This window comes from Vicia villosa, linkage group LG3 (genome assembly GCF_029867415.1).
Source record: "Vicia villosa cultivar HV-30 ecotype Madison, WI linkage group LG3, Vvil1.0, whole genome shotgun sequence".
Lineage (NCBI taxonomy): Eukaryota > Viridiplantae > Streptophyta > Magnoliopsida > Fabales > Fabaceae > Vicia > Vicia villosa.
Genome location: NC_081182.1, coordinates 217,983,131 through 218,010,344, shown reverse-complemented (window position 1 = coordinate 218,010,344; position 27,214 = coordinate 217,983,131). Strand labels below are relative to the sequence as shown.

Sequence of the window (27,214 nt, the reverse complement as noted above, 5' to 3'; positions counted from 1 at the left end):
AAGTTTTATGCTCCTTTCGTTCATTCAAGTCCTTAGAATACAGGGCTGATTGAACTTCTTCAAAGGTCAGGGACTCCCTTCCATACAAGAGAGTTTCTTTGAAGTGAGCATGTGATCGAGGCAAAGCGCACAATAGTAACAACGCTTGATCGTGATCATCGATCTTCACATTAATATTTTCAAGATCAAGAATCAGCTTGTTGAACATATCCAACTGCTCATATAACACTTTGTCTTCAATCATCTTGAATGAATACAAAGCTTACTTCAGGTAGACTCGATTTACCAGCGATTTGGTCATGTACAAACTTTCAAGTTTCACCCATAATTCTGATGTCGTCGTCTCCTTTGATACCTGCCAGAGAACCTTATCACCAAGGCTCAACAAAATTGTGCTGTGTGTTTTCTCTTTCTGTTAACGCATCGTTCATAGTCGTCGCTCCCTTCAACGCTTCCAAGCAACCCTGCTGAACCAGCAGGGATTTCATCTTTAAGCGCCACAGACCGAAATCGTTCACTCCGGTGAACTTTTCAATCTCATACTTTGTTGAAGGCATCTTCTCCATGCTCACCGCATCCATTTGTTGTGAATTCAATTCCAAGAACGAAGTATAAAACAAGGGATGAATAAAGAACAAGGAAGAAGAATAACACAAGAATTGGTTATAACTGCTATTCTTTTACTTTCTCTTAGAAAACAAGATTACAAGTTTACAAGAATAACAAATAACCTCTCTCATCTTAAATTAGGATTTGCAGTATGCAATGATGAGAGACTAGTATGCTATTTATAATAAAACCTAACATACTAACTAATGGGCTTTTTCCACAAGGCCCATTACACAAGCTAACTTATTAAACAAGCTAACTTAACAAATTAGGGTTTAAACACTAAAACTTAATTTAACATGCTAATAACCCTAGCATCTTCGACACATGCATGCTAAATCTATCTTCGACTACAGGATGGACATTTCGACACCAGCATGTGAACAACCTTTGACTTCATGCTTAACCCTATCGAACCAAGAAGCTACCATTCGACCATACTAGAGTTCGATCCAATATCTCACAAATGAGTTTTTGATATTTCAGTTAGTGTCTGACTCGATGCAAATGTCTCTCCTCATGATGATGATCCATCAATATCTAAATAATAGTATTAGACACTTATCAACATTTTAAAAGAATTTTTGGAATTGTTGAGTGTGAATAAGTTTATTCGATACAAATGCATCTCCGACCTTACAAACTTAACTCTATTATATAGTTCATAAAAATACCAACATAGGAATCAATTTAATTAATATTATCAATGTTTCAAGATGAATTAAAATTATTGATCATTTGAGAGTAGGGTTGAAAATGAGTTGAATCGGGTCGAATTCGCTCAACTTGACTCGATAAGAATTAGTTCAGCTCAAAACTCTACTCGAGTTCGACACAAATTTTTTTAAGCTCAAATTCGACTTATATAAATTTATGAACTACTCAATTCTACTTGATAGATTCAACTCGTTAATTTCAAGTTGTTTGCTTCACAGACTTAAAATTTCCCTATGATCACCAATTCCTATAATGATTTTAATCACAAAATTTTATTGACAAATCTTTAATATTTTCATCATGGAAAACTTTTAGTTTTTTAAACACTATTTAAATAAAAGTAAAGTGCACTCAACATTATAAATCCTGGATATAGGAATTATAATATTATTTTAAAAAAGAAAAATTAAAGTACTATGTACAAATATAATTATCAGTCACTATATATAATTTTGATATAATTATTTTATTTAATATAGAAATTTAATTTTTAATCACTATGTATAATCTTTCTTTATATGATATTAATTTTATTTATATAGTTATTTTTAGAAACATTTTACTTACTTAAAAATATAAATGATCAATTAAAATGGTTAGATTAAAAGAAAATAGAGAGTTAATATTTAGATTTGGAGTCAACAAAATGTTTTGAATATTTCACACAAATTAAAAAATATAATTAATTTTATATGAAAAATAGAAATTATAAATGACTTTACAATAAACTCTTTATTAATTATACAGAAAAGACAAATTAAAAAATTTGAAGGAAGAAACCGTAATAAATACATGAGAATATTAAGAAAAAAATTATTAATATTGCATTGAAATTGTAAAGTGGCTTATAATTTGAAACAATTTTTTTTTTTGCAAATAATATTACACATGGAGGTTTTTGGCTCAAATAATATTCCCCTCATGAGTCAGGTTATTGGCTCCGCTACTAATCTTAAATATTCTTTTTTGAAGAAGTTAAAAAAAATTAAATTAAAACATTCTACAATGTCTAGAATGACTAAGACGCTAGAGTTCAAACAAAACAGACAATCATATGAACAAACAAAACAACGAAGCATGGTGAAAACTCAATACAAAGAAGCAGATGAGTCCATCATATGTTAACATCATAATTAAAAGACATTTTCTCATCTCATCCTTGTTATATGTAGCGCATCTTTGAAAATCCTAAAATATTTTTGGATGAATTTAGAGATACATCTCCGAATGTACTAAATACTAATTTTTGGCAAACTTAATTCGTAGAAGTGTCTCTGAATACACCATGGGTAAATTCAAAGATACATCTTCGAAGTAACCTTTTCACTTTGAAATTTTTTTTAAACTGTTCAGTGATATTTTTGCAGATGTATATCCAAAAATGTCCAGCGAAAAATTAAATATATGCATGATCATCTTCCTCACTCTTCAAACTGTCCAAACTCCTTTATAACCAAAAAAAACCTTGAAAAAAACTCATTCTCAATCAACTTTTCGATTTCAAACCAGATTTATTGAATTTTATCACATCAAATGGAGCATAATAAGCTAAAATTTAAGGTAAAATTCTCTGATTTCATCCCACATTGCATGCATAGATCGTCATTTTTGCTGAAAAAATGTTTGCTTGGTCCGGAAATACATATCTGAACTTACCAACATTATTTCGGATATGTATATCTGAATTAGTCTGTTATTGGTTGTTTTTAGCCTTTTCCTATTTTGGTTATTATTAGATATGATTCATTCAAATATGTTTCCCAAAGCTGATGTATGTAACGATGAAAAACAGGACGAAGCAACTAATAATGTTAAACCAATTAAAGTTAAGCATGATGTTAACTGGAAAAAGTGAAGGATGATGTTAAACCGATAGAGATAGGCGTTGGTCAACGTTTCATAAATGAACAATTGTATACTGCTCGTGAACATCTATGCTTAATGAATCTGCATGGTAGCTGGGAATTTGGGATTTGGCATTGTAACCGGAAGGTCCGACAATGGTTCAAATAGAAGACAAGCATTTGTAACCATGAGACGTGAGAGAAGTGGCACGTATGTTCCCCCTATTCGGGAGTTGAATAGTGATGACACCGAAACGAGAAAGTCTGGTTGTCCGTTTAAACTGCACGAATATTGTAGTGTCAATGAGATGTGGAAATTTAATGTGCTTTCAGGTTTATTTGAAACCTAGGTGTCCAATTCCAGCTACATCGATCGAGTGGACGACACATTCAACAAATGAGGCAGAAATTTGGCCGGATCAATTGTTGGAGAGGATAATAGAGCTCACAAATTGATGGAGCTTGAAAGAGAATCAAATAAGGAAGCGTCGAAGGTGGAATCAATTGTTGATTTATGCGATACTAAATCATTTGATGTATTTTAGACTGTAATCGATACACTATTTTGTATGTATTGATATTGATATGATTTAATACATATTAATTTTATGGTTTGCTTTTGGTTTACATTGCATGTGCTTCTCTACAAAGTTTCTAGTTTTTTCTGATTCAGGTAAGTTTTTGGATATATATCTTCGAAGTCACCCTTATTCGGATAAGTATTTCTAAAATTTTAACTAATACATGATAAGGTTTTTGACGTCCAAAGTGATTCAATACTCGTATAAATATGGTGTGTCTCAACCCCTTATTTGCTGCACACCACCCCGGACTACCAAAAAAGTAGAGGTAGACTAAAATCAAGGAATGAGCTCATATATCCACCTTGCATTTGTGTATTTCAATGGCGAGAAACCACCACTTCCGTTTAGGGCCACCGAGGATACATCCCTCACAAATATGAAATCCAAACTAAATACTCTGCTACGCTTTCTAGAAAATCGCAAAGTTATCAAACTCGAGTATCGGTCACCCTTGTTTGACAAAGAAGGGAAGGTCCATTTCACCAATCTTGAACTGAATACGGATGAAGATTTATAGATTATGTGGAGTATTTTTCTCCGCTATGAATCAAAGGGTCTGAGTGAAGTGGATATGAAGATTCAAAAATCCGTCGATGATATAATCATTATGATGCTACGTCCCAATGAAATAGTTATGTAATGTTGAATTTATATTCGTGACTATCTATGTAATGAATGTTTTTATTTATGCAATATTGGTGTTGAAATGATTTTGTCTTGTTACTGCTTTTGATTTTTCTAGAATCAGACTAGTTCGGAGATACATCTTCGAACACACCCTTAATAAGACTTGGAGATGTATCTTCAAATTTCATTTAAAAATGATATTTGGTGCGTCCGGAGATTAATCTCCGAAAATAGAGGACATTTTAGAATTTTCAAATGGGACCTAGGAGAAATAGCAAGGGTGCGATGAGAAATCGCCTGATTAAAATCCAGTATCTTAACCTTAAACCACCACCAGACCATAACTTTAATTTTGTCCAGCAAACCATAACTTTAACTTTGTCCAGCAAACCATAACTTTAACTTTGTCCAAAATTTGAGTTTGAGATAGCAATTGATTATTGAAAATATAAGAGTTTCTTTCTTTTTAAACTAGTAACAAACTCGTGCGTTCGCACGGGTTCTGGTACGGGACGCGCATTTGTTTCATATATATTTTTTAATAAAAAAATGTCTGGTTATCCGTGAAAAAATAATAATTAAAGGTATCATTAATAAAAAAATTGATCAGTAACTTCATGTCCCATTAATAATCAATATTTTGATCAATAACTTCATGTCTCGTTTCAGATGTACTTTTTTTTCAATATTAGATGTACATTTATTTAATATAAATTTTTTTTAATTAAAATTAATAATCATTATTTGGAAAATAAATAATCAACATTAAGTAACTACATGTCCCGTTAAGAAAATATTTTGATCAGTAACTTCATGTCCCGTTAATAATTAATATTTTGGTCAATAACTTCATGTCCCATTTCAGATGTACATTTTTCTTGAATATTACATGTACATTTTTTAATATAATTTTTTTAATTAAAATTAATAATCATTATTTGGAAAATAAATAATCAACATTAGTAACTTCATGCCCCGTTAAAAGAAATATTTTGATCAGTAATTTCATGTCCCGTTAATAATCAATATTTTGATCAATAACTTTGTAACACCCCAATCCTACCAACGACGTTTAAATAAAATTAGAGTATAAAAATTCACAAATGAAACAATTGAGGTATCACATATTCATTCTCAAAGACAATTCGCCTCGTCGCATAAAGCGGATACATAGCATTCACAATATACGGAAGGACCGACAACATCAAAATAATAGCCTTTAACATGAATCAACTTCCATAGAAGTGCAATGGAAACTCAACAATTAGTTCAAGGATTCATAGAATCTTAATACAACAATCAACATAATTTAAGTGACAATCTCCAAAAGACAATTCAAGTATTCGTCAAGACATAACAATCTAAAGACAAGTAAATTAACGCGTTCGTCCCCCCGAGTGCTACGTATCAGAGCGACAACGACTCAAGACCAACTCGGCTAACCTCTCCTCAATGCGAATCACTTACACGTTACCTATATAAAGGCAATGGCGAAACAAAGAAAGGGTGAGATATCAATTCATATAATTGAGCGCGTGATAAATTATATATCAGAAATTAGACATATTCGATTAATCGCATTCATATCCTCATATTATTCACAAAGTCATAAATTCACAATTCACATACTTCCCTCATATAACAAGTCGCAAAAAAACAATCACAATATAGTCACAAACGTCACACTATGAATCACGTAAAAATATATGGAACATGTATCACAATTTAATCGATCGATTAATATCACAATTTCGACAAAATAACACCACCACGTTAATATACTAATTAAACTTAGCTACCATATAAATTTTCATCACATTCCGGACAACTAATTATACCGTTTAATTCGGCTATATAGATCAAACTGAACTGTTTTGCATTTCATTAGTTCTATGACAGAAAACAGGGCATATGCATATATGGTTTTTGTTTGAAAACAAGGAAAAGGAAATGTAGTTATTAATATATATATATATATATATATATATATATATATATATATATATATATATATATATATATATGTATATATATATATATATATATATATATATATAAGAGTTACGTAAAGGAAATAAATATTAATGAATGAAAGTGTGTGTTGGGGACCTACTCATTCCAATATATATATATATATATATATATATATATATATATATATATATATATAAAGAAAAATAAAGCAAGTGAATGGAAAACATGAAAGAATAAAACAAGAACAAAGAGCACACATCAGTATGTGTCGCCCGTCGTGGCATGTATATCCAAGGACGCCTGTCATGTAATTGCGACGCCCATTATGGGCTAAAGGCTGCCGTCATCAGACTCATATATATTCAATACTCACGTATTAGCAAAAACAGAATCATACCCACATAGTAGTTTTAGAACCATTCATATATTAATACGAACAACAACAGCATAATTTCAACATCCATAAACAGATTCAACACAACAAATTAATAACCTAAATCCCTAATCCCCAACATACAAGATTTCATAAGCCCCATTATAGGAAGAGAATTCCACCCTTACCTTGTTTGGATTGAAGAAAACTCACAAACCCTAGCACTTAGATTGAGACTTCTCTTCTCTTCTTCAAGACCTAGCTTCTGAGCCTCTCTATTATTGTCAAGAAAGTCATTGTTAATCTTTAACATTCCCAACATAACACTATGCGGTGTCACTTCGCAAACCAAACTCAAGTCTTGGAATTGCTCAATCAACTCCAGCTCTTTAACTATCATAGTCGATATATGCAAAGTCTTTTGGCTCAAAGCATCAGCCACAACATTAGCTTTTCCGGGATGATAGTTCAAACCGAAATCATAATCCTTCAACAATTCAAGCCACCTTCGCTGCCTCATATTCAACTCTTTCTGATCGAAAAGGTACTTCAAACTCTTATGGTCGCTAAACACTTCGAATCTAGAACCATAAAGATAATGTCTCCAAATCTTTAACACAAAGACCAACAGCAGCCAGTTTAAGATCATGCGTAGGATAATTCTTTTCATGGGTCATCAACTGCCTAGACGCATAAGCAACCACTTTACCGTTTTGCATAAGCACACCACCTAATCCCATCAATTCTGACTTGGCTCTCAAAGGAGAATGACGCCATCAACGAGAACATTTGTGCTTCGTCTTGCATCAATCGCCTTAATAATTGCTTACCGGTCAACAAACCAACTTCTTCTTCTTCAAGAGAATAAAATCTTACCGTGTTGTTAAAACAATTGATATGAACGTAGTTGCGTTTCAACCAATTCATATCCAAAACCACATCCAAGCCAACAAGCGGCAAACACACAAAGTCAACAACAAAGTCTCTATCAAATATTGACAAAGGAAATTTCAAACACACTAGAGAAGTAGTCACCGTTCCCTTAGCGGGGAGTTCGACAACCATTTCTCCATTCATAGCAGACAAAGTAAGACCCAATCTTTTCACACAATCAGCAGCAATAAAACAATGAGTGGCACCAGTATCAATAATAGTAATTAAAAGAATGCTATTGATGAAACAAGTACCTCTAATAAGACAGTCCTCACTAGATGTTTGAGTTCCTGACAAAGTGAACACTTTACCACCTACAGCTGTCTTCTTTGGCTTCTGACACTGGCTATCAATATGCCCCTCCGCACCACAGTTAAAGCAAACAACATCCTTATGCTTACAATCAGAAGACATGTGTCCCGTCTTACCACAACAGTAACACCTCTTCACATCAGCAGTACAAGCATTGCTCTTATGACCAGGTTGTCCACACTTGAAGCATACAATCTTAGCAGGAGCATCTCCCCCACTAGTCTTATGACCACGAGCAACTCTTTGCTTCCCTTTACCAGCATCATATGGTTTCTCACGGCATTGCTGATTCTTGCCCCTCTTCTCATTAATAACACGATAATGAGCATTGTTGTCCTCTTCATAAATCCGACAACTATCAATCAAATCAGCAAAAATACGAATCTTCTGGTAACTAACCGCTTTCTTGATTTATGGACGCAGCCCATTCTCAAATTTGATACACTTGGAAAACTCACCATTCGCCCCATCATAGTATTGGTAAAACTTAGCCAACTAACCAAACTTAGCAGCATACTCCACAACAAACTTGTTCCCTTGTCTCAGCTCAAGGAATTCAATCTCCTTCTTACCACGGACATCCTCAGGAAAGTACTTCCTTGAGAATTCCATGCGAAACACAATCCAAGTGATATCCTCACCATTAGCCTCCAACCTCCTACAGGTCTCTAGCCACCAATCATTTGTTTCCTTAGCCAGCATATGAGTGCCATATCTGACCTTCTGTGCAGGAGTGCAATCCATAACACGGAAGATTCGCTCGAGCTCCTTCAACCAATCAAGAGCACCATCAGGATCATGCGTACCCTTGAACATTGGCGGATTCTCTCTTTGGAAAGTTGCTAGACTACAAGATCCAACATTCTCGTCAGCATTCGGTTGGTTCTGCATAGCCTGAGCCATCACTTCCAAAGCAGCAGCAATCGCAACATCATTCCTCCCAGCCATAACGTCACTACAACAAGAAAACAATCAGCACAAACAACAATACACGATTGTTAGACTACACTACGACTCGACACTTGGTCGGACATATTTTGATAAGTAACTTCATGCCCCGTTAAAAGAAATATTTTGATCAGTAATTTCATGTCCCGTTAATAATCAATATTTTGATCAATAACTTCGTGTCCCGTTTCAGTTGTACATTTTTTTAATATAAAATTTTGTTTTTATTTATAAATAATTTAAATAAATAATTATTTGTTTTGTCTCATATAAATAAATAATTTAAATAATTTTTAAGTTATTGAACGATATATTATTCAAAAATTGTAAACAATTTAAATAATTTATTTTACAATATATTGAACGATATATATTAAAATATTAAAAAATATGATAATTAATATAAAAAATTTAAGTTATTATAATATATATTATTTTTATTGTCTCCAACACACACTTTCATTCATTAATATTTATTTCCTTTACATATCTGTTTTATATATATATATATATATATATATATATATATATATATATATATATATATATATATATATATATATATATATATATATATAAAGAAAAATAAAGCAAGTGAATGGAAAACGTGAAAGAATAAAACAAGAACAAAGAGCACACATCAGTATGTGTCGCCCGTCGTGGCATGTATATCCAAGGACGCCCGTCATGTAATTGCGACGCCCATTATGGGCTAAAGGCTGCCGTCATCAGACTCATATATATTCAATACTCATGTATTAGCAACAACAGAATCATACCCACATAGTAGTTTTAGAACCATTCATATATTAATACGAACAACAACAGCATAATTTCAATTTCCATAAACAGTCAACACGGCAATTTCAAACAACACCCATAAATAGATTCAACACAACAAATTAATAACCTAAATCCCTAATCCCCAACATACAAGATTTCATAAGCCCCATTATAGGAAGGGAACCCCACCCTCACCTTGTTCGGATTGAAGAAAACTCACAAACCCTAGCACTTGGATTGAGACTTCTCTTCTCCTCTTCAAGACCTAGCTTCCTCTCTTCAAAATGATTTCTATTTTTTTCTGGTTTTCTCTACTCTTCCTTAAACCTCTAACTACACAAAAACCTATTCTTTCTATAATATTGGGCCTAAGAGTTAACACCCCCCTTCACTCATCTTCACTTAGTCAAAATAGGCCCAATAAACTCATTCTCGTCAGCATTCGGTTGGTTCTGCATAGCCTGAGCCATCGGTTCCAAAGCAGCAGCAATCGCAACATCATTCCTCCCAGCCATAGCGTCACTACAACACAAAAACAATCAACACAAACAACAATACATGATTGTTAGACTACACTACGACTCGACACTTGGCCGAACATATTTTGATAAGTAACTTCATGCCCCGTTAAAAGAAATATTTTGATCAGTAATTTCGTATCCCGTTAATAATCAATATTTTGATCAATAACTTCGTGTCCCGTTTCAGTTGTACATTTCTTTTAATATTAAATGTACATTTTTTTAATATAAAATTTTGTTTTTATTTATAAATAATTTAAATAAATAATTATTTGTTTTGTCTCATATAAATAAGTAATTTAAATAATTTTTTAAGTTATTGAACGATATATTATTCAAAAATTGTTAACAATTTAAATAATTTTTTTACAATATATTGAACGATATATATTAAAATATTAAAAAATATGATAATTAATATAAAAATTTTAAGTTATTATAATATATATTATTTTTATTTCGTTTTAGTTGTTTTTTAAATAATTTGTTTAAATAGTTGTCAATTCTAGAGTGTTTTTTAAGTAGTATCAATTATAGAACAAAGTTGAAAAAGAATAAGAAAGAATAAAAGAGAATAAAAAAGTAGTAAAGCAAAAAAGTGATGAAAGTAATAAGTGATGAAAAGTTGATTTTGGAAGCTAAAAGATAAAGATAACCACGTGGACATGGTCTTTGACAAAAAGGGCATATTTGAAATTTCAAGAACAATGAATTTTCTTATATGATAGATAACCCAACAACAAACCAGTCAAATTAATTGAATCCACTAATTCACCTCCTTTTGAAACAAATGAACACCATCAAACTGAATAACATGCTCTTTAAGATTAATAGGCAAGGCACAACAGATAACCAAGCACTTCAACTCAAAACTTACCCAAAAAATTACAATAAAAAACAAATGAGTAACCTTCTCCTCTTTCCCACAAACACTATAGCACAACAAAGAACTGATATCTATAATTCCACTTCTAGCCAATTTATCTTTTTGTAGGAATTCGATTAGAAATATAAAGATAATAGGGTGTAAAGTGCTGTTTATTTCGAGGGTTGTATGTTTTAATTTATACATAGCTAACTTTGTCAATATATGAATCAAACGGTTAATCAATTTATAGGACAATGTTATTACTCTCTTTGATTAATATGTAAGATAATATTTTTGTTTGGCAACTTGTTTTTGTTGATTAATCTCTAAGATATTGCATACAACACACACACCCTTACTACAAGACAACACATAAACCAATGACCTGGGAATAAAAAATTTGTTGAAAGTTTCTATGTTAAAATTCACATGTTTTTAAGAAAATTTTATAGGGTTCTGCCATTAAACATTAAACGTTCAGAAATCAGAACTACCTATTGCATCCACTCTTTCTGCAAGCAGTATATAAAAAACAAATTTCAAAGTTTAAACATTCAGAACTACCTAATGCACCCACTTTTTCAGCAAGCAGGATAATAAAAACAAAATATAGAACCAACAAAATTGAAAAGAAATGTATTTGTCCCCAGACAACAATAGAAAAATACTGTCTTGTAGCTATTTTACAGATAAATTATTCATTAGTCAAAGTTTTTCCACAAATCAAAGCTCTTTTACAAATAAACTATAATTAAGCACCAAAACAAGGCACTTCACTTGATCTTGCTTGAATTGCCAAAAAAAAATTCCTTGCAAGGGCTAAACCTGATTGATGAAAACATTGAAATGAAATGGCAGAAACTGTAGTGTCATTTGTTTTGGAAGAACTCTGCCAATTTGTAAAAGAAGAAAGAAGTTCGGTAGCAGGGATTGAAAGAGATTTCAATGACATCAAAGATGAACTTGAGAGCATCCAAGCCTTCCTCAAGGATGCAGACACAAAGGCTGATGATGACGGTGATGGAGGAGGATCCAATGGAGTTAAAACATGGGTGAAGCAGCTGAGAGAAGCGTCTTTTCGCATAGAAGATGTCATTGACGAGTATAACATGTATGAGGCACAAAGGGTCAACCATTCTAGATTCAGATCTGTGCTTCAAATGGTTCCTGGTTTTATCAAAACCATGAATCCACGCCACCAGATTGCTTCCGAGATTCAAGACATCATGTTATCACTTGGTAAAATAAAAGAAAGAAGTACACGGTTTGAGTTTCGGTCTGAAAGTGGATCAGGAAGTAGCTATAGAGGGACAAAAGCTCCTAGAATTGGTGACCCTCGGATGGCTCCTTATTTCATTGAAGAGACTCAAGTTGTAGGGTTTGAGATCCCAAGAGATGAATTGGTTAGTTGTTTGGTCGGGGGAAACAATGAGCTCGTGTTGGTTTCTGTGGTTGGCATGGGAGGACTCGGGAAAACCACGCTCGCTAAGCATGTTTTTGATAACCAACTAGTGAAGAGGCACTTTGATTGTAGATCTTTCATCACAGTTTCTCAATCATATACCATCAGAGTTATTGACAGATATGGTGAAGAAATTTTGCAAGGACAACAATGAGCCGATTCCAAAGGGTCTGCTAAAGATGGATGACGAAACATTGATTACTCATGTGAGACAATACCTTGAGTCAAAGAGGTATTTAGTGTTTTTTGATGATGTTTGGAAAGAAAATTTTTCTGATGAGATTGAGCATGCCTTAATTAGTAATAACAAAGGAAGTAGAATTATTGTGACCACTAGAATGATGCATGTAGCTGAATATTTTAAGAAATCTTTCCCTGTTCATGTTCACAAGCTACAACCTTTGCCTCCCAACAAAGCATGGGAACTGTTTTGCAACAAGGCATTTAGAGGGCAGTGTCCAGCAGATCTTGAGGATATATCCAAAGAAATTGTTCAAAAATGCGGAGGGCTACCGCTAGCAGTTGTGGCCATCGGTGGTCTTTTGTCAACAAAAGCTAAAACCATGTTTGAGTGGATGAAGGTAAGTCAAAATCTGAGAATGGAGTTAGATCGCAATGTGCATTTGACTAGTCTAGTAAAGATTTTATCTCTTAGTTACGATGACTTGCCTTACCATTTGAAATCATGCATGCTATATTTTGGTATATATCCTGAGGATTATGCAATCTATAGGAAGAGACTTACTAGGCAATGGATGGCTGAAGGGTTTGTTAGGCATGAGGATAGAAGAACCTTGGAGGAAGTTGCTGAAGAGTACCTGACAGAGTTGATACAAAGAAGTTTGGTTAACGTTTTCAAAGTTGGCTTAAATGGGAGAGTCAAAAGTTGCCAAGTTCATGATTTGTTGCGTGAAGTAATCATTAGAAAAATAAAAGAATTAAGTTTTTGTCATTTGTGCCATAAAGATGATGAACAAGTCACTGTTGGAATAGCTAGACGCTTTTCTATAGCAGCTATCTCCAACAATGACTTGAGAAACACAAGTAGCTCAGGAATTCGTGCTATATTTGTTTTCGACAAAGGTGAATTTCCTAAACATTTCATATATGGATTATCTGCCAAGTTCAAGCTTTTGAAAGTGCTTGATTTTCAGAATTCTTTGTTGAAATCTATTCCTGATAACTTAGGGAATCTTTTCCATCTAAGGTACTTGAACCTGAGTTTTACAAAAGTTACCGTTCTTCCAAGATCTATTGGTAAGTTAGTCAACTTAGAAACCTTGGATTTAAGGCAAACTCGTGTGCGTGAGTTACCAAAAGAGATAAACAAGCTCACAAAGCTAACGCTTCTTCCAGTTTATTATAGAAAGTATGAAGGGTCTTATTCTATACTGAACTTTACAACTGGTGTACAAATGCAAGAGGGTATTGGGTGTTTGATATCTTTAGAAAGACTTTACTTTCTAGAAGCAGATCATGGTGGAATAGACATTATCCAAGAGCTCAAAAAGTTGAAACAGTTAAGAAAGTTAGGCATAAGGCGTGTCCGGCGAGAATATGGAAATGTATTATGTGCTACAATTCAAGAGATGAAGCACCTTGAATCTCTAAATATTACTGCTATAACTGAGGAGGAGATCATTGACTTGGATTTTGTATCAACTCCACCTAATCTCAAAGTGCTCAACTTGAAAAGTAGATTAACAAAGTTGCCTAAATGGATTCCAAATCTCAAGTACCTTGTGAAGCTAAGACTTGGCTTATCTAACTTCGAAGATGATCCACTAGACTCTTTGAAGATTTTGCCTAATTTGTTGAGGCTGAATTTGTGGGATGATGCCTTTTCTGGTGAAAGATTGCATTTTCAGAAAGGAGGTTTTTATAAGCTGATAGAGTTGGATCTCACTAGATTAAATAGACTAAAATATGTATCTATAGACAAAGAAGCTTTACTTGGTCTTGAAGACTTCAGATTTAACAACAACCCTCAATTGAAGGTGGCACCCCAAGACCTCCAAAAGTTGAAAAACCTTCAACTCTTTGAATTGATTGACATGCCAGCTGAATTAGTTGATAGCATTGATCTAGATAAAGGTGGACCATGCCATTGGATTATCAATCATATTCCCCTTGTACTCATTCGTCAGAAAGTAGGATCAAGATATCATGATTATGAGTTGCGCCCGATTCCTACTCAACTCAATATCTAAAACAGTATTCCTACTCAACTCAATATCTAAAACAGTAAGGTACTCTTTCTTCTAATAATTTTAGACTTCTCCTGAGAATGTTTGAAATTACATTGCCACTCTAACCAAAGTACATGTTTTCAAATTCGTTTGTTTATTTCATGCTTTAATCTTCCCTTTACATGAATGTTTCCTACTTTCTTGCTTTCTAAGTTATTTGTATCATACTCAATATTGAAAGTTTTTCTGTGTCCATGTGAACAGGTTCATATTCTCCATGTTGTAGGTCACATGAAGATGCAGTTTGTCTCTTCATTCCTTCTACGGTGTGCTTAATAAATTATTTCCTTGAATTGAATCCTCTACTATATATTCAAGGAATGTGTACTCTATTAATTGACAAATGCTTCTGTTTTCTCTCAGTTGTGTGCGGTGTTGTTTACTATTGGTTGTTGTGTGGATGCTTTTCATAAACAGTACAATGGATGTTCCAATTTGCTATGAAAGATATATGAAATTTTGTTGCTATCATTTACAGGATGTGTTACATTTATGAGTTAGTTGCAGCATACTTGACAACATGTGGTGTCTATTTAATTCTAATCCAACAACCTATGTGTGTGTGTGTGTGTATAGGATGATATTTTTGTCATTAGGAAGCGTATAACTAAGACAAATCAATCCAAAGAAATGTAACGCACACAAACATAGTGAGCCACATGCTCAAACATGTTATTTTGAAAAGGTTAGGGAAGCAAGAAAGCAAACCTCCAAAAAGCTCTTCGGTAAATGTAAATTACATCGCAATGGTGGTGCAAGGAAATTGCATTACCTAAATAGATTGAATTTGTAAGTTTCCAGTGAAGCACAATGACTTGCATCCAATATCCTCGTACTTGATGGAAACCCTGGAAACAGCTGAAGCATTTCACACCAGTTCCTTTGAAAAATACAGGTGAATACTATGATAGAAAACCATAAACTCTAAACCATATATCCTAAACGAGAAGCGAAACTAATTCTTGAAAACCAGCATAAGCTAATCTAGAAAAGCAAGATTGAAGAAGTAGGAAACCTGATCGAAGCAACGAAGAACCTTTTTGTCTAGTAGCATCTTTTTCATTGCATCTATACAGCCTGATATCATCTCAAAACTGAAGTAACTTGAGTTAAATTGAAATTTTACACAAGCATTAACACTCAAACTCACAAATTAGATAATGTTCTAGTCATTGGACGCGTTAATCACCGTCTGCTTAAATCTAACAGCCACCCGTACAACCGCCTCTTCTCAATCGTGCGGTTTTAACCGCTCTCATTATATAAGGAGGAAAGCGCGTCATTTCAGGTATTCAAATTCATTCTCATTCTCACATTACTCTTTATTCTGTCGTTGATTTTTCCGCCACCTAAACCTACTCCGCCGATCCAAGAAACCTAATTTCGTGTGGGAATCGAGAGCAGTTGAGAAACTTACTGATTCGAGGAAAAATAAATCTCGTGGTGCTAGTCGTGGTCTCGCGGTGATTATAAAAATGGAGGGAAATAAATGGACGATAGTATCTAGATGAGTGGAAGCTAGTAACACGAAGTTTAAAGGTTAATTATGAAATTTAGTAATAATGATAATAATATATTAGGAGTGTTCGCAATTCGGTTTAGGTAGATTTTATAGTAAAACGTGTGGTTCAGTATATATAGAATATACAGCAGAGTAGTTATATAGCTAATTACAAATAGTTACAATAGTTAGTTACAATTAACCAAATAACAAAATCTACAAGATTTCAAGTTTAACTAAACAAGATATTACAGCAAAGATATTGCACATACAACTAACAATTAAAAGAAAACCAAGCCACGCAACCTTGAGAATAGCACACTTCTATTAAAAGAATAGACATGTGTTTCTTGACTACCTGCTGCACCCACTCTTTCTGCAAGTAGTATATAAAAAACAAATCTCTTTCTACAAGCAGAATATTAAAAAAACAAACAACAATAGAAAAATATTATCTTGTAGAAAGCTATTTTGCAGATAAATTCTTACATTAGTCAAGGTTTTTCCACAAATAAAGCTACTTTACAATAAACTAAGCACCAAAACAAGGCATTTCACTTGAACTTGCTAGGATTGTCAAAAAAAATCCATGCAAAGGCTAGTCTGATTGATGACATCTTTGAATTGAAATGGCAGAAACTGTGGTGTCCTTTGTTATAGGAGAACTCTGCCAATTTGTAAAAGAAGAAAGAAGTTCGGTAGCAGGGATTGAAAGAGACTTCAATGACATCAAAGATGAACTTGAGAGCATCCAAGCCTTCCTCAAGGATGCAGACACAAAGGCTGATGATGATGGTGGAGGAGGATCCAATGGAGTCAAAACTTGGGTGAAGCAGCTGAGAGAAGCGTCTTTTCGCATAGAAGATGTGATTGATGAGTATAACATGTATGAGGCACAAAGGATCAACCATTCTAGATTCAGATCTGTACTTCAAATGATTCCTGGTTTTATTAAAACCATGAATCCACATCACCAGATTGCTTCTGAGATTCAAGACATCATGTTATCACTTGGTAGAATCAAAGAAAGAAGTACGAGGTTTGAGTTTCGGTCTGAAAATGGATCAGGAAGTAGCTATAGAGGGACTAAAGCTCCTAGAATCGGTGACCCTCGAATGGCTCCTTATTTCATTGAAGAGACTCAAGTTGTAGGGTTTGAGTCCCCAAGAGAAGAATTGGTTAGTTGCTTGGTGGGGGGAAACAATGAGCTCATGTTGGTTTCTGTGGTTGGCATGGGAGGACTCGGGAAAACCACGCTCGCTAAGCATGTTTTTGATAACCAGCTAGTGAAGAGGCACTTTGATTGTAGATCTTTCATCACGGTTTCTCAATCATACACTATAAGAGAGTTGTTGATAGATATGGTAAAGAAATTTTGCAAGGACAACAACGAGCCGATTCCAAAGGGTCTACTGAAGATGGACGACGAAACATTGATTACTCATGTGAGACAATACCTTGAGTCAAAGAGGTATTTAGTATTTTTTGATGATGTTTGGAAAGAAAATTTTTCTGATGAGATTGAGCATGCCTTAATTAGTAATAACAAAGGAAGTAGAATTATCGTGACCACTAGAATGATGCATGTAGCTGAATATTTTAAGAAATCTTTTCCTGTTCATGTTCACAAGCTACAACCTTTCCCTCCAAACAAAGCATGGGAACTGTTTTGCAACAAGGCATTTAGAGGGAAGTGTCCAGCAGATCTGGAGGATGTATCCAAAGAAATTGTTCAAAAGTGTGGAGGGCTACCACTAGCAATTGTGGCCGTCGGTGGTCTTTTGTCAACAAAAGCTAAAACCATGTTCGAGTGGATGAAGGTGAGTCAAAATTTGAGAATGGAGTTAGATCGCAATGTGCATTTGACTAGTCTAGTCAAGATTTTATCTCTTAGTTATGATGACTTGCCTTACCATTTGAAATCATGCATGCTGTATTTTGGTATATATCCCGAGGACAATGCAATTTGTAGGAAGAGACTTACTAGGCAATGGATGGCTGAAGGGTTTGTTAGGCATGAGGATAGAAGAACCTTGGAGGAAGTTGCTGAAGAGTACCTAACAGAGTTGATACAAAGAAGTTTGGTTAATGTTTTCAAAGTTGGCTTAAATGGGAGAGTCAAAAGGTGCCAAGTTCATGATTTGTTGCGCGAAGTGATTATTAGAAAAATGAAAGATTTAAGTTTTTGTCATTTATGCCATAAAGATGATGAACAAGTCACTTTTGGAATAGCTAGACGCTTTTCTATAGCAGCTATCTCTAACAATGACTTGACAAACACTAGCAACTCAGGAATTCGTGCTATATTTGTTTTCGACAAAGGTGAATCTCCTAAACAGCTCATGGATGGATTATCCGTCAAGCTCAAGCTTTTGAAAGTACTTGATTTTCAGAATTCTTTGTTGAAATCTATTCCTGATAAATTGGGGAATCTTTTCCATCTAAGGTACTTGAACCTGAGTTTTACAAAAGTTACAGTTCTTCCAAGATCTATTGGTAAGTTAGTCAACTTAGAAACCTTGGATTTAAGGCAAACACGTGTCCATGAGTTACCAAAAGAGATAAACAAGCTCACAAAGCTAACACTTCTTCCAGTTTATTATAGAAAATATGAAGGGTCTTATTCTATACTGAACTTTACAACTGGTGTACAAATGCAACAGGGTATTGGGTGTTTGATATCTTTAGAAAGACTTTGCTTTTTGGAAGCAGATCATGGTGGAATAGATATTATCCAAGAGCTCAAAAAGTTGAAACAGTTAAGGAAGTTAGGCATAAGGCGTGTCCGGCGAGAATATGGAAATGTATTATGTGCTACAATACAAGAGATGAAGCACCTTGAATCTCTTAATATTACTGCTATAACTGAGGAGGAGATTCTTGACTTGGATTTTGTATCAAATCCACCTAGTCTTAAAATGCTCTACTTGAAAAGTAGATTAGCAAATTTGCCTAAATGGATTCCTAATCTCAAGTATCTTGTGAAGCTAAGACTTAGCTTATCTAACTTCGAAGATGATCCACTAGACTCTTTGAAGAATTTGCCTAATTTGTTGAGGCTGAATTTGTGGGATGATGCCTTTTCTGGTGAAAGATTGCATTTTCAGAAAGGAGGGTTTTATAAGCTGATAGAGTTGGATCTCAATAGATTAAATAGACTAAAATCTGTATCTATAGACAAAGAAGCTTTGCTTGGGCTTGAAGAATTCAGATTTAACAACAACCCTCAATTGAAGGTAGCACCCCAAGACCTCCAAAACTTGAAAAACCTTCAACTCCTAGAATTGATTGACATGCCGGCTGAACTAGTTGATAGCATTGATCTAGATAAAGGTGGACCATGCCATTGGATTATCAATCCTATTCCTCTTGTACTGATTCGTCAGAAAGTAGGATCAAGATATCATGATTATGAGTTGCGCCCCATTCCTACTCAACTCAGTATCTAAAACATTAAGGTACTCTTTCCTCTAAGAATTTTAGGCGCTTCTCCTATGAATGTTTGAAATTACATTGCTACTCCAACCAAAGTACATGTTTTCAATTTCTGTCTTTTATTACATGCTTCAATCTCCCCTTTACATGAATGTTCACTACTTGATTTCAAGTAAAATAAGCTTTAATGCATGCACAACTTTCCTAGGAAAATTAATCTTATAATATTTTGTATATATAAAAATGATAATATTCAAGTTGATTTTGTATATGTCACACCCCTATGGATATAATAGTTGAATGAAAGTTTCTATATTTTTGTATTTATGTGAACAGGTTCATATTCTCCATGTTGCAGCTCACATGAAGATGCACTTTGTCTCTTTATTCCTTCTGCTGTGTGCTTAATAAATCATTTCCTTGAATCGAATCATCTGCTACATAATCAAGGAATGTGTACTCTATTAATTGACAAATGATTCTGTTTTCTTTTTCTGTTGTGTGTGGTGTTGTTTATTGTTGGTTGATGTGAAGATGCTTTTCTATAAGCAATACAATGGATACTGCAATTTGCTATAATATTTACAGGATGTGTTACATAGATGAGTTAATTGCAGCATACTTGACGAATTCTTGTGGTGTCTATTCAATTCTAGTCCAAGAACATGTGTGTGTGTGTAGTATGATATTTGTGATATTAAGAGTTGGGATGTGGGTGATTTCATTTGTAATCTAGAGTAGTCAAATCCCGGATAGCGGCGCGGAGCAGTCGACCCCAAAAATTGTGGCTGCTATAATATAATGCACCGCTAAGGCTCTTCTCATAATGGTCGGCCTCCGCTCCGCTATAGCGGGATAGCACCACTATTGGCTAATATTGACTACTCTATTGTAATCCATATTTTTTCATGAGGAAGTGTATAACTAAGACAACCCAATCAAAAGAAATGTCACGCACACAAACATAGTGAGCCACACGCTCAAACACGTTATTTTGAAAAGGTGAGGGAAGCAAGAAAGCAAACCTCCAAAAAGCTCTTCGGTAAATGTAAATTACATCGCAAAGGAGATTGAATTTGTAAGTTTCCAATGAAGCACAATGACTTGCATCCAATATCCTCATACTTGATGGAAACCCTGGAAACAGCTGTAGCATTTCACACCAGTTCCTTTGAAAAATGCAGGTGAATACTATGATAGAAAACCATAAATCCTAAACGAGAAGCGAAACTAATTCTTGAAAACCAGCATAAGCTAATCTAGAAAAGCAAGATTGAAGAAGTAGGAAACCTGATCGAAGCAACGAAGAACCTTTTTGTCTAGTAGCATCTTTTTCATTGCATCTATACAGCCTGATATCATCTCAAAACTGAAGTAAATTGAGTTAAATTGAAATTTGACATAAGCATTAACACTCAAACTCACAAATTAGATAATGTTCTAGTCATTGTACGCGTTAATCACTGTCTGCTTAAATCTAACAGCCACCCGTACAACCGCCTCTTCTCAAGCGTACGGTTTTAACCGCTCTTATTATATAAGGAGGAAAGCGCGTCATTTCAAGTATTCAAATTCATTCTCATTCTCACATTACTCCTTATTTTGTCATTGATTTTTCCGCCACCTAAACCTACTCCGCCGATCCAAGAAACCTAATTTCGTGTGGGAATCGAGAGCAGTTGAGAAACTTACTGATTCGAGGAAAAATAAATCTCGTGGTGCTAGTCGTGGTATCGCGGTGATTATAAAAATGGAGGGAAATAAATGGATGATAGTATCTAGATGAGTGGAAGCTAGTAACACGAAATTTAAAAGTTAATTATGAAATTTATTAATAATGATAATAATATATTAGGAGTGTTCGCAATTCAGTTTAGGTAGATTTTATAGTAAAACGCGTGGTTCAGTATATATAGAATATACAGCAGAGTAGTTATATAGTTAATTACAAATAGTTACAATAGTTAGTTACAATTAACCAAATAACAAAATCTACAAGATTTCAAGTTTAACTGAACAAGATATTACAGCAAAGATATTGCACATACAACTAACAATTAAAAGAAAACCAAGCCACGCAACCTTGAGAATAGCACACTTCTATTAAAAGAATAGACATGTGTTTCTTGACTACCTGCTGCACCCACTCTTTCTGCAAGTAGTATATAAAAAACAAATCTCTTTCTACAAGCAGAATATTAAAAAAACAAACAACAATAGAAAAATATTATCTTGTAGAAAGCTATTTTGCTGAGAAATTCTTACATTAGTCAAAGTTTTTCCACGAATCAAAGCTACTTTACAATAAACTAAGCACCAAAACAAGGCATTTCACTTGAACTTGCTAGGATTGTCAACAAAAAAAAAAATCCATGCAAGGGCTAGTCTGATTGATGACATCTTTGAATTGAAATGGCAGAAACTGTGGTGTCCTTTGTTTTAGAAGAACTCTGCCAATTTGTAAAAGAAGAAAGAACTTCGGTAGCAGGGATTGAAAGAGACTTCATTGACATAAAAGATGAACTTGAGAGCATCCAAGCCTTCCTCAAGGATGCAGACATAAAGGCAGATGATGATGGTGAAGGAGGAGGATCCAATGGAGTCAAAACTTGGGTGAAGCAGCTGAGAGAAGCGTCTTTTCGCATAGAAGATGTGATTGATGAGTATAACATGTATGAGGCACAAAGGGTCAACCATTCTAGATTCAGATCTGCACTCCAAATGATTCCTGGTTTGATAAAAACCATGAATCCACATCACAAGATTGCTTCTGAGATTCAAGACATCATGTTATCACTTGGTAGAATCAAAGAAAGAAGTACGAGGTTTGAGTTTCGGTCTGAAACTGGATTGGAAAGTAGCTATAGAGGGACTAAAGCTCCTAGAATCGGTGACCCTCGAATGGCTCCTTATTTCATTGAAGAGACTCAAGTTGTAGGGTTTGAATCCCCAAGAGATGAATTGGTTAGTTGCTTGGTGGGGGGAAACAATGAGCTCATGTTGGTTTCTGTGGTTGGCATGGGAGGACTCGGGAAAACCACGCTTGCTAAGCATGTTTTTGATAACCAGCTAGTGAAGAGGCACTTTGATTGTAGATCTTTAATCACAGTTTCTCAATCATACACTATTCGAGTGTTGTTGACAGATATGGTAAAGAAATTTTGCAAGGATAACAATGAGCCAATTCCAAAAGGTCTGCTAAAGATGGATGACGAAACATTGATTACTCATGTGAGACGATACCTTGAGTCAAAGAGGTATTTAGTGTTTTTTGATGATGTTTGGAAAGAAAATTTTTCGGATGAGATTGAACATGCCTTAATTAGTAATAACAAAGGAAGTAGAATTATCGTGACCACTAGAATGATGCATGTAGCTGAATATTTTAAGAAATCTTTTCCTGTTCATGTTCACAAGCTACAACCTTTGCCTCCAAACAAAGCATGGGAACTGTTTTGCAACAAGGCATTTAGAGGGCAGTGTCCAGCAGATCTTGAGGATGTATCTGAAGAAATTGTTCAAAAATGTGGAGGGCTACCACTAGCAATTGTGGCCATCGGTGGTCTTTTGTCAACAAAAGCTAAAACCATGTTCGAGTGGATGAAGGTGACTCAAAATCTGAGAATGGAGTTAGATCGCAATGTGCATTTGACTAGTCTAGTAAAGATTTTATCTCTTAGTTATGATGACTTGCCTTACCATTTGAAATCATGCATGCTATATTTTGGTATATATCCTGAGGACTATGCAATCAATAGGAAGAGACTTACTAGGCAGTGGATGGCTGAAGGGTTTGTTAGGCATCAGGATAGAAGAACTTTGGAGGAAGTTGCTGAAGAGTACCTAACAGAGTTGATACAAAGAAGTTTGGTTAATGTTTTCAAAGTTGGCTTAAATGGGAGAGTCAAAATTTGCCAACTTCATGATTTGTTGCGCGAAGTGATCATTAGAAAAATAAAAGATTTAAGTTTTTGTCATTTGTGCCATAAAGATGATGAACAAGTCACTGTTGGAATAGCAAGACGCTTTTCTATAGCAACTATCTCCAACAATGACTTGACAAACACTAGTAGCTAAGGAATTCGAGCTATATTTGTTTTCGACAAGGGCGAATTTCCTAAACATTTCATACAAGGATTATATTCCAAGTTCAAGCTTTTGAAAGTGCTTGATTTTCAGAATTCTTTGTTGAAATCTATTCCGGATAACTTGGGGAATCTTTTCCACCTAAAGTACTTGAACCTGAGTTTTACAAAAGTTACCATTCTTCCAAGAGCGATTGGTAAGCTAATCAACTTAGAAACCTTGGATTTAAGGCAATCTCGTGTGCATGAGTTACCGAAAGAGATAAACAGACTCACAAAGCTAACGCTTCTTCCAGTTTATTATAGAAAGTATGAGGAGTCTTATACTATACTGAACTTTACAACTGGTGTACAAATGCAAGAGGGTATTGGGTGTTTGATATCTTTAGAAAGACTTTACTTTCTGGAAGTAGATCATGGTGGAATAGACATTATCCTTGAGCTCAAAAAGTTGAAACAGTTGCGAAAGTTAGGCATAAGGCGTGTCCGGCGAGAATATGGAAATGTATTATGTGCTACAATACAAGAGATGAAGCACCTTGAATCTCTAAATATTACTGCTATAACTGAGGAGGAGATCATTGACTTTGATTTTGTATCAACTCCACCTAATCTTAAAGTGCTTAACTTAAAAAGTAGATTAGCAAAGTTGCCTAAATGGATTCCAAATCTCAAGTATCTTGTGAAGCTAAGACTTGGCTTGTCTAACTTCGAAGATGATCCACTAGACTCTTTGAAGAATTTGCCTAATTTGTTGAGGTTGAATTTATCGGATGATGCCTTTTCTGGTGAAAGATTGCATTTTCAGAAAGAAGGGTTTTATAAGCTGATAGAGTTGGATCTCAATAGATTAAATAGACTAAAATCTGTATCTATAGACAAAAAAGCTTTGCTTGGTCTTGAAGACTTCAGATTTAACAACAACCCTCAATTGAAGGTGGTACCCCAAGACCTCCAAAACTTGAAAAACCTTCAACTCCTAGAATTGATTGACATGTCTGCTGAACTAGTTGATAGCATTGATCTAGATAAAGGTGGACCATGCCATTGGATTATCAATCATATTCCCCTTGTATTGATTCGTCAGAAAGTAGGATCAAGATATCATGATTATGAGCTGCGCCTAATTCCTACTCAACTCAATATCTAAAACATTAAGGTACTCTTTCCTCTAATAATTTTAGGCTTCTCCTGAGAATGTTTGAAATTACATTGCCACTCTAACCAAAGTACATGTTTTCAAATTCGTTTGTTTATTTCATGCTTTAATCTTCCCTTTACATGAATGTTTCCCACTTTCTTGCTTTCTAAGTTATTTGTATCATACTCAATATTGAAAGTTTTTCTGTGTCCATGTGAACAGGTTCATATTCTCCGTGTTGTAGGTCACATAAAGATGCACTTTGTCTCTTCATTCCTTCTACGGTGTGCTTAATAAATTATTTCCTTGAATTGAATCATCTACTATTTAATCAATGAATGTGTAATCTGTTAATAGACCAATGCTTCTGTTTTCATTTTCTGTCATTTGTGTGGTATTTTTATTATTGGTTCTTGTGTTGATGCTTTTCTACAAGCAATACAATGGATATTTCAATTTGCTATAATACTTGCAGGATGTGTTACATAGATGAGTCAGTTGCTGCATACTTGACAACTTCTTGTTGTGTCTATTCAATTCTAATCCAAGAACCTGTGTGGGTGTATATTCTTGTGTTGATGCTTTTCTAAAAGCAACACCGACACGTCGACACCGGTGATAATTTGAAAAAAAATGAATAAATTGAACATAATCACAAGTGTCAGTGTCGTGGCGGTATCTGAGTCCGACACTAACACTTACATGGACACGTCTTTTGTCAGAGGTGTTGGTACTACAGAGACTAATACAAGTGAATACTATAATAGAAAAACACAAACCCTGAACCAAAAGCCGGAATTAATTCTCGAAAACCAGCATAAAGCTAATCTAGAAAAGCAAGATTGAAGAAGTAAGTGACCTGATCGAGGCGGCAAAAAACCTTTTTCATTGCTCCGATACAGCCTGATATCATCCTAAAACAGAAGTAAATTGAGTTAAATTGAAATTTGACACAAGCATTACCACTCAAAATCACAAATCAACTAAACATTGTAAAAGTGAACAAGTTGAATATTCATGTAAATGGTGTAAAGTAAATAATTTGCTTCCAATTCAACAATGCTGAAAACGTGATTAATACAAATAGCTAGCAACAATTGATTCACAAAAGAGGATAAAAGTAGAAGAAATGAGAAAAGAGGAACGACAAAACCTAATTAGAGAAAAATGGTAAGTTTCAGCAACTGATTTCAGGTGGGAATCGAGACGAGTTGAGAAACTTACTGATTCGAGGAAAAGTAGATCTCACGGTGGTTATAATAGTTGTCGGTGGTGCTGAGTGGGAGATAAATTGGAGGGAAATAAATTGATGATACATTATGAAATTTAAAGGTTAATTATCAAATTTAACATTTAAATGAGTGGAACTACTAACACAAAATTTAAAGGTTAATTATGAAATTTAATCCAAAATAAATGTCTGACATTTGTAAAAATAACTTGTCCTAAAGTGTCATTTTTAGTTTTCAATATAATTTTAATTTTTATCTTCCAATTATATATTCTAATTAATACTCTTCATGGCTTGGAGATAGAAAAGGCTTTAGGGTGAGGTGATACCTCCCTTTGAGCGACATGTTATAGTCGTTTCTCTTGGGGCGTCCTATAGACGTCGCCTAAGTATAGTCCTTTTGCAAATATAACATTACATGTCCCTACTCACGTGAGGTGAGAGACTTTGTGGATGAATGATATGCTTAGGTATAATTGTGTGAGGGTGTGATTAGTATCAGTTGTGATTTGTCCTCTAATCCTACGAGGGAGAAGTATTTATAGAGACCCCTAGGACTTAGGGTTCTCTAGTCAATGGTAGGCCGTTATTCCTATTTTCAAATGAAGTGTGGGTCAGTTAATGACCTTGACTTCTCTCTACCCAAAAACGTTTTATCCCACGTTTCTGGTGACTGGGTGATAGAAAGGCCTTGGAGTGAGGTGATACATCCCTTTAGGCGACATGTTATAGTCGCTTCTCCTAGGGAGTCCTATAAACATCGTCTAAGTATAGTCCTTTTACAAATATAACTCTACATAAGTAAGAATAACAATACACATGAATAAACTAGCGTGATACCCGTGCATGCGCACGGGTACCTGTTGGTGCCGGGTCATTTTGTTCAATTTATGTTTTTTTGTTCAATTTATATTCTCGTTAATATTGATTATTTTATTCAGTTACTTCATGTTTCCGCTAATATTCATTATTTTGATCAATATGTTCGTATTCCCGTTAATATTCCAAATTTGTTCC

General features: G+C 34.5%; 2 protein-coding genes and 1 pseudogene across 2 annotated transcripts; 2 read left to right on the top strand and 1 right to left on the bottom strand.

Moving 5' to 3' along the window:
• Positions 1-7,433: 7,433 nt before the first annotated feature.
• On the bottom strand, positions 7,434-8,921 carry LOC131659966 (uncharacterized). The gene is made up of 4 exons (XM_058929073.1): positions 8,780-8,921; positions 8,214-8,311; positions 7,957-8,132; positions 7,434-7,827 (listed from the first exon to the last, which is right to left on the bottom strand). Exons 1-4 carry the CDS (start codon positions 8,919-8,921, stop codon positions 7,434-7,436), a joined length of 810 nt encoding a protein of 269 aa, XP_058785056.1.
• A 2,688-nt stretch (positions 8,922-11,609) lies between these two features.
• LOC131659965 (uncharacterized) lies at positions 11,610-26,213 on the top strand (annotated as a pseudogene).
• Positions 16,596-20,351, top strand: LOC131593604 (disease resistance protein RPM1-like). The gene is made up of 2 exons (XM_058866174.1): positions 16,596-19,763; positions 20,077-20,351. Exon 1 carries the CDS (start codon positions 16,935-16,937, stop codon positions 19,752-19,754), a length of 2,820 nt encoding a protein of 939 aa, XP_058722157.1. The 5' UTR covers positions 16,596-16,934; the 3' UTR covers positions 19,755-19,763; positions 20,077-20,351.
• Positions 26,214-27,214: the final 1,001 nt, after the last annotated feature.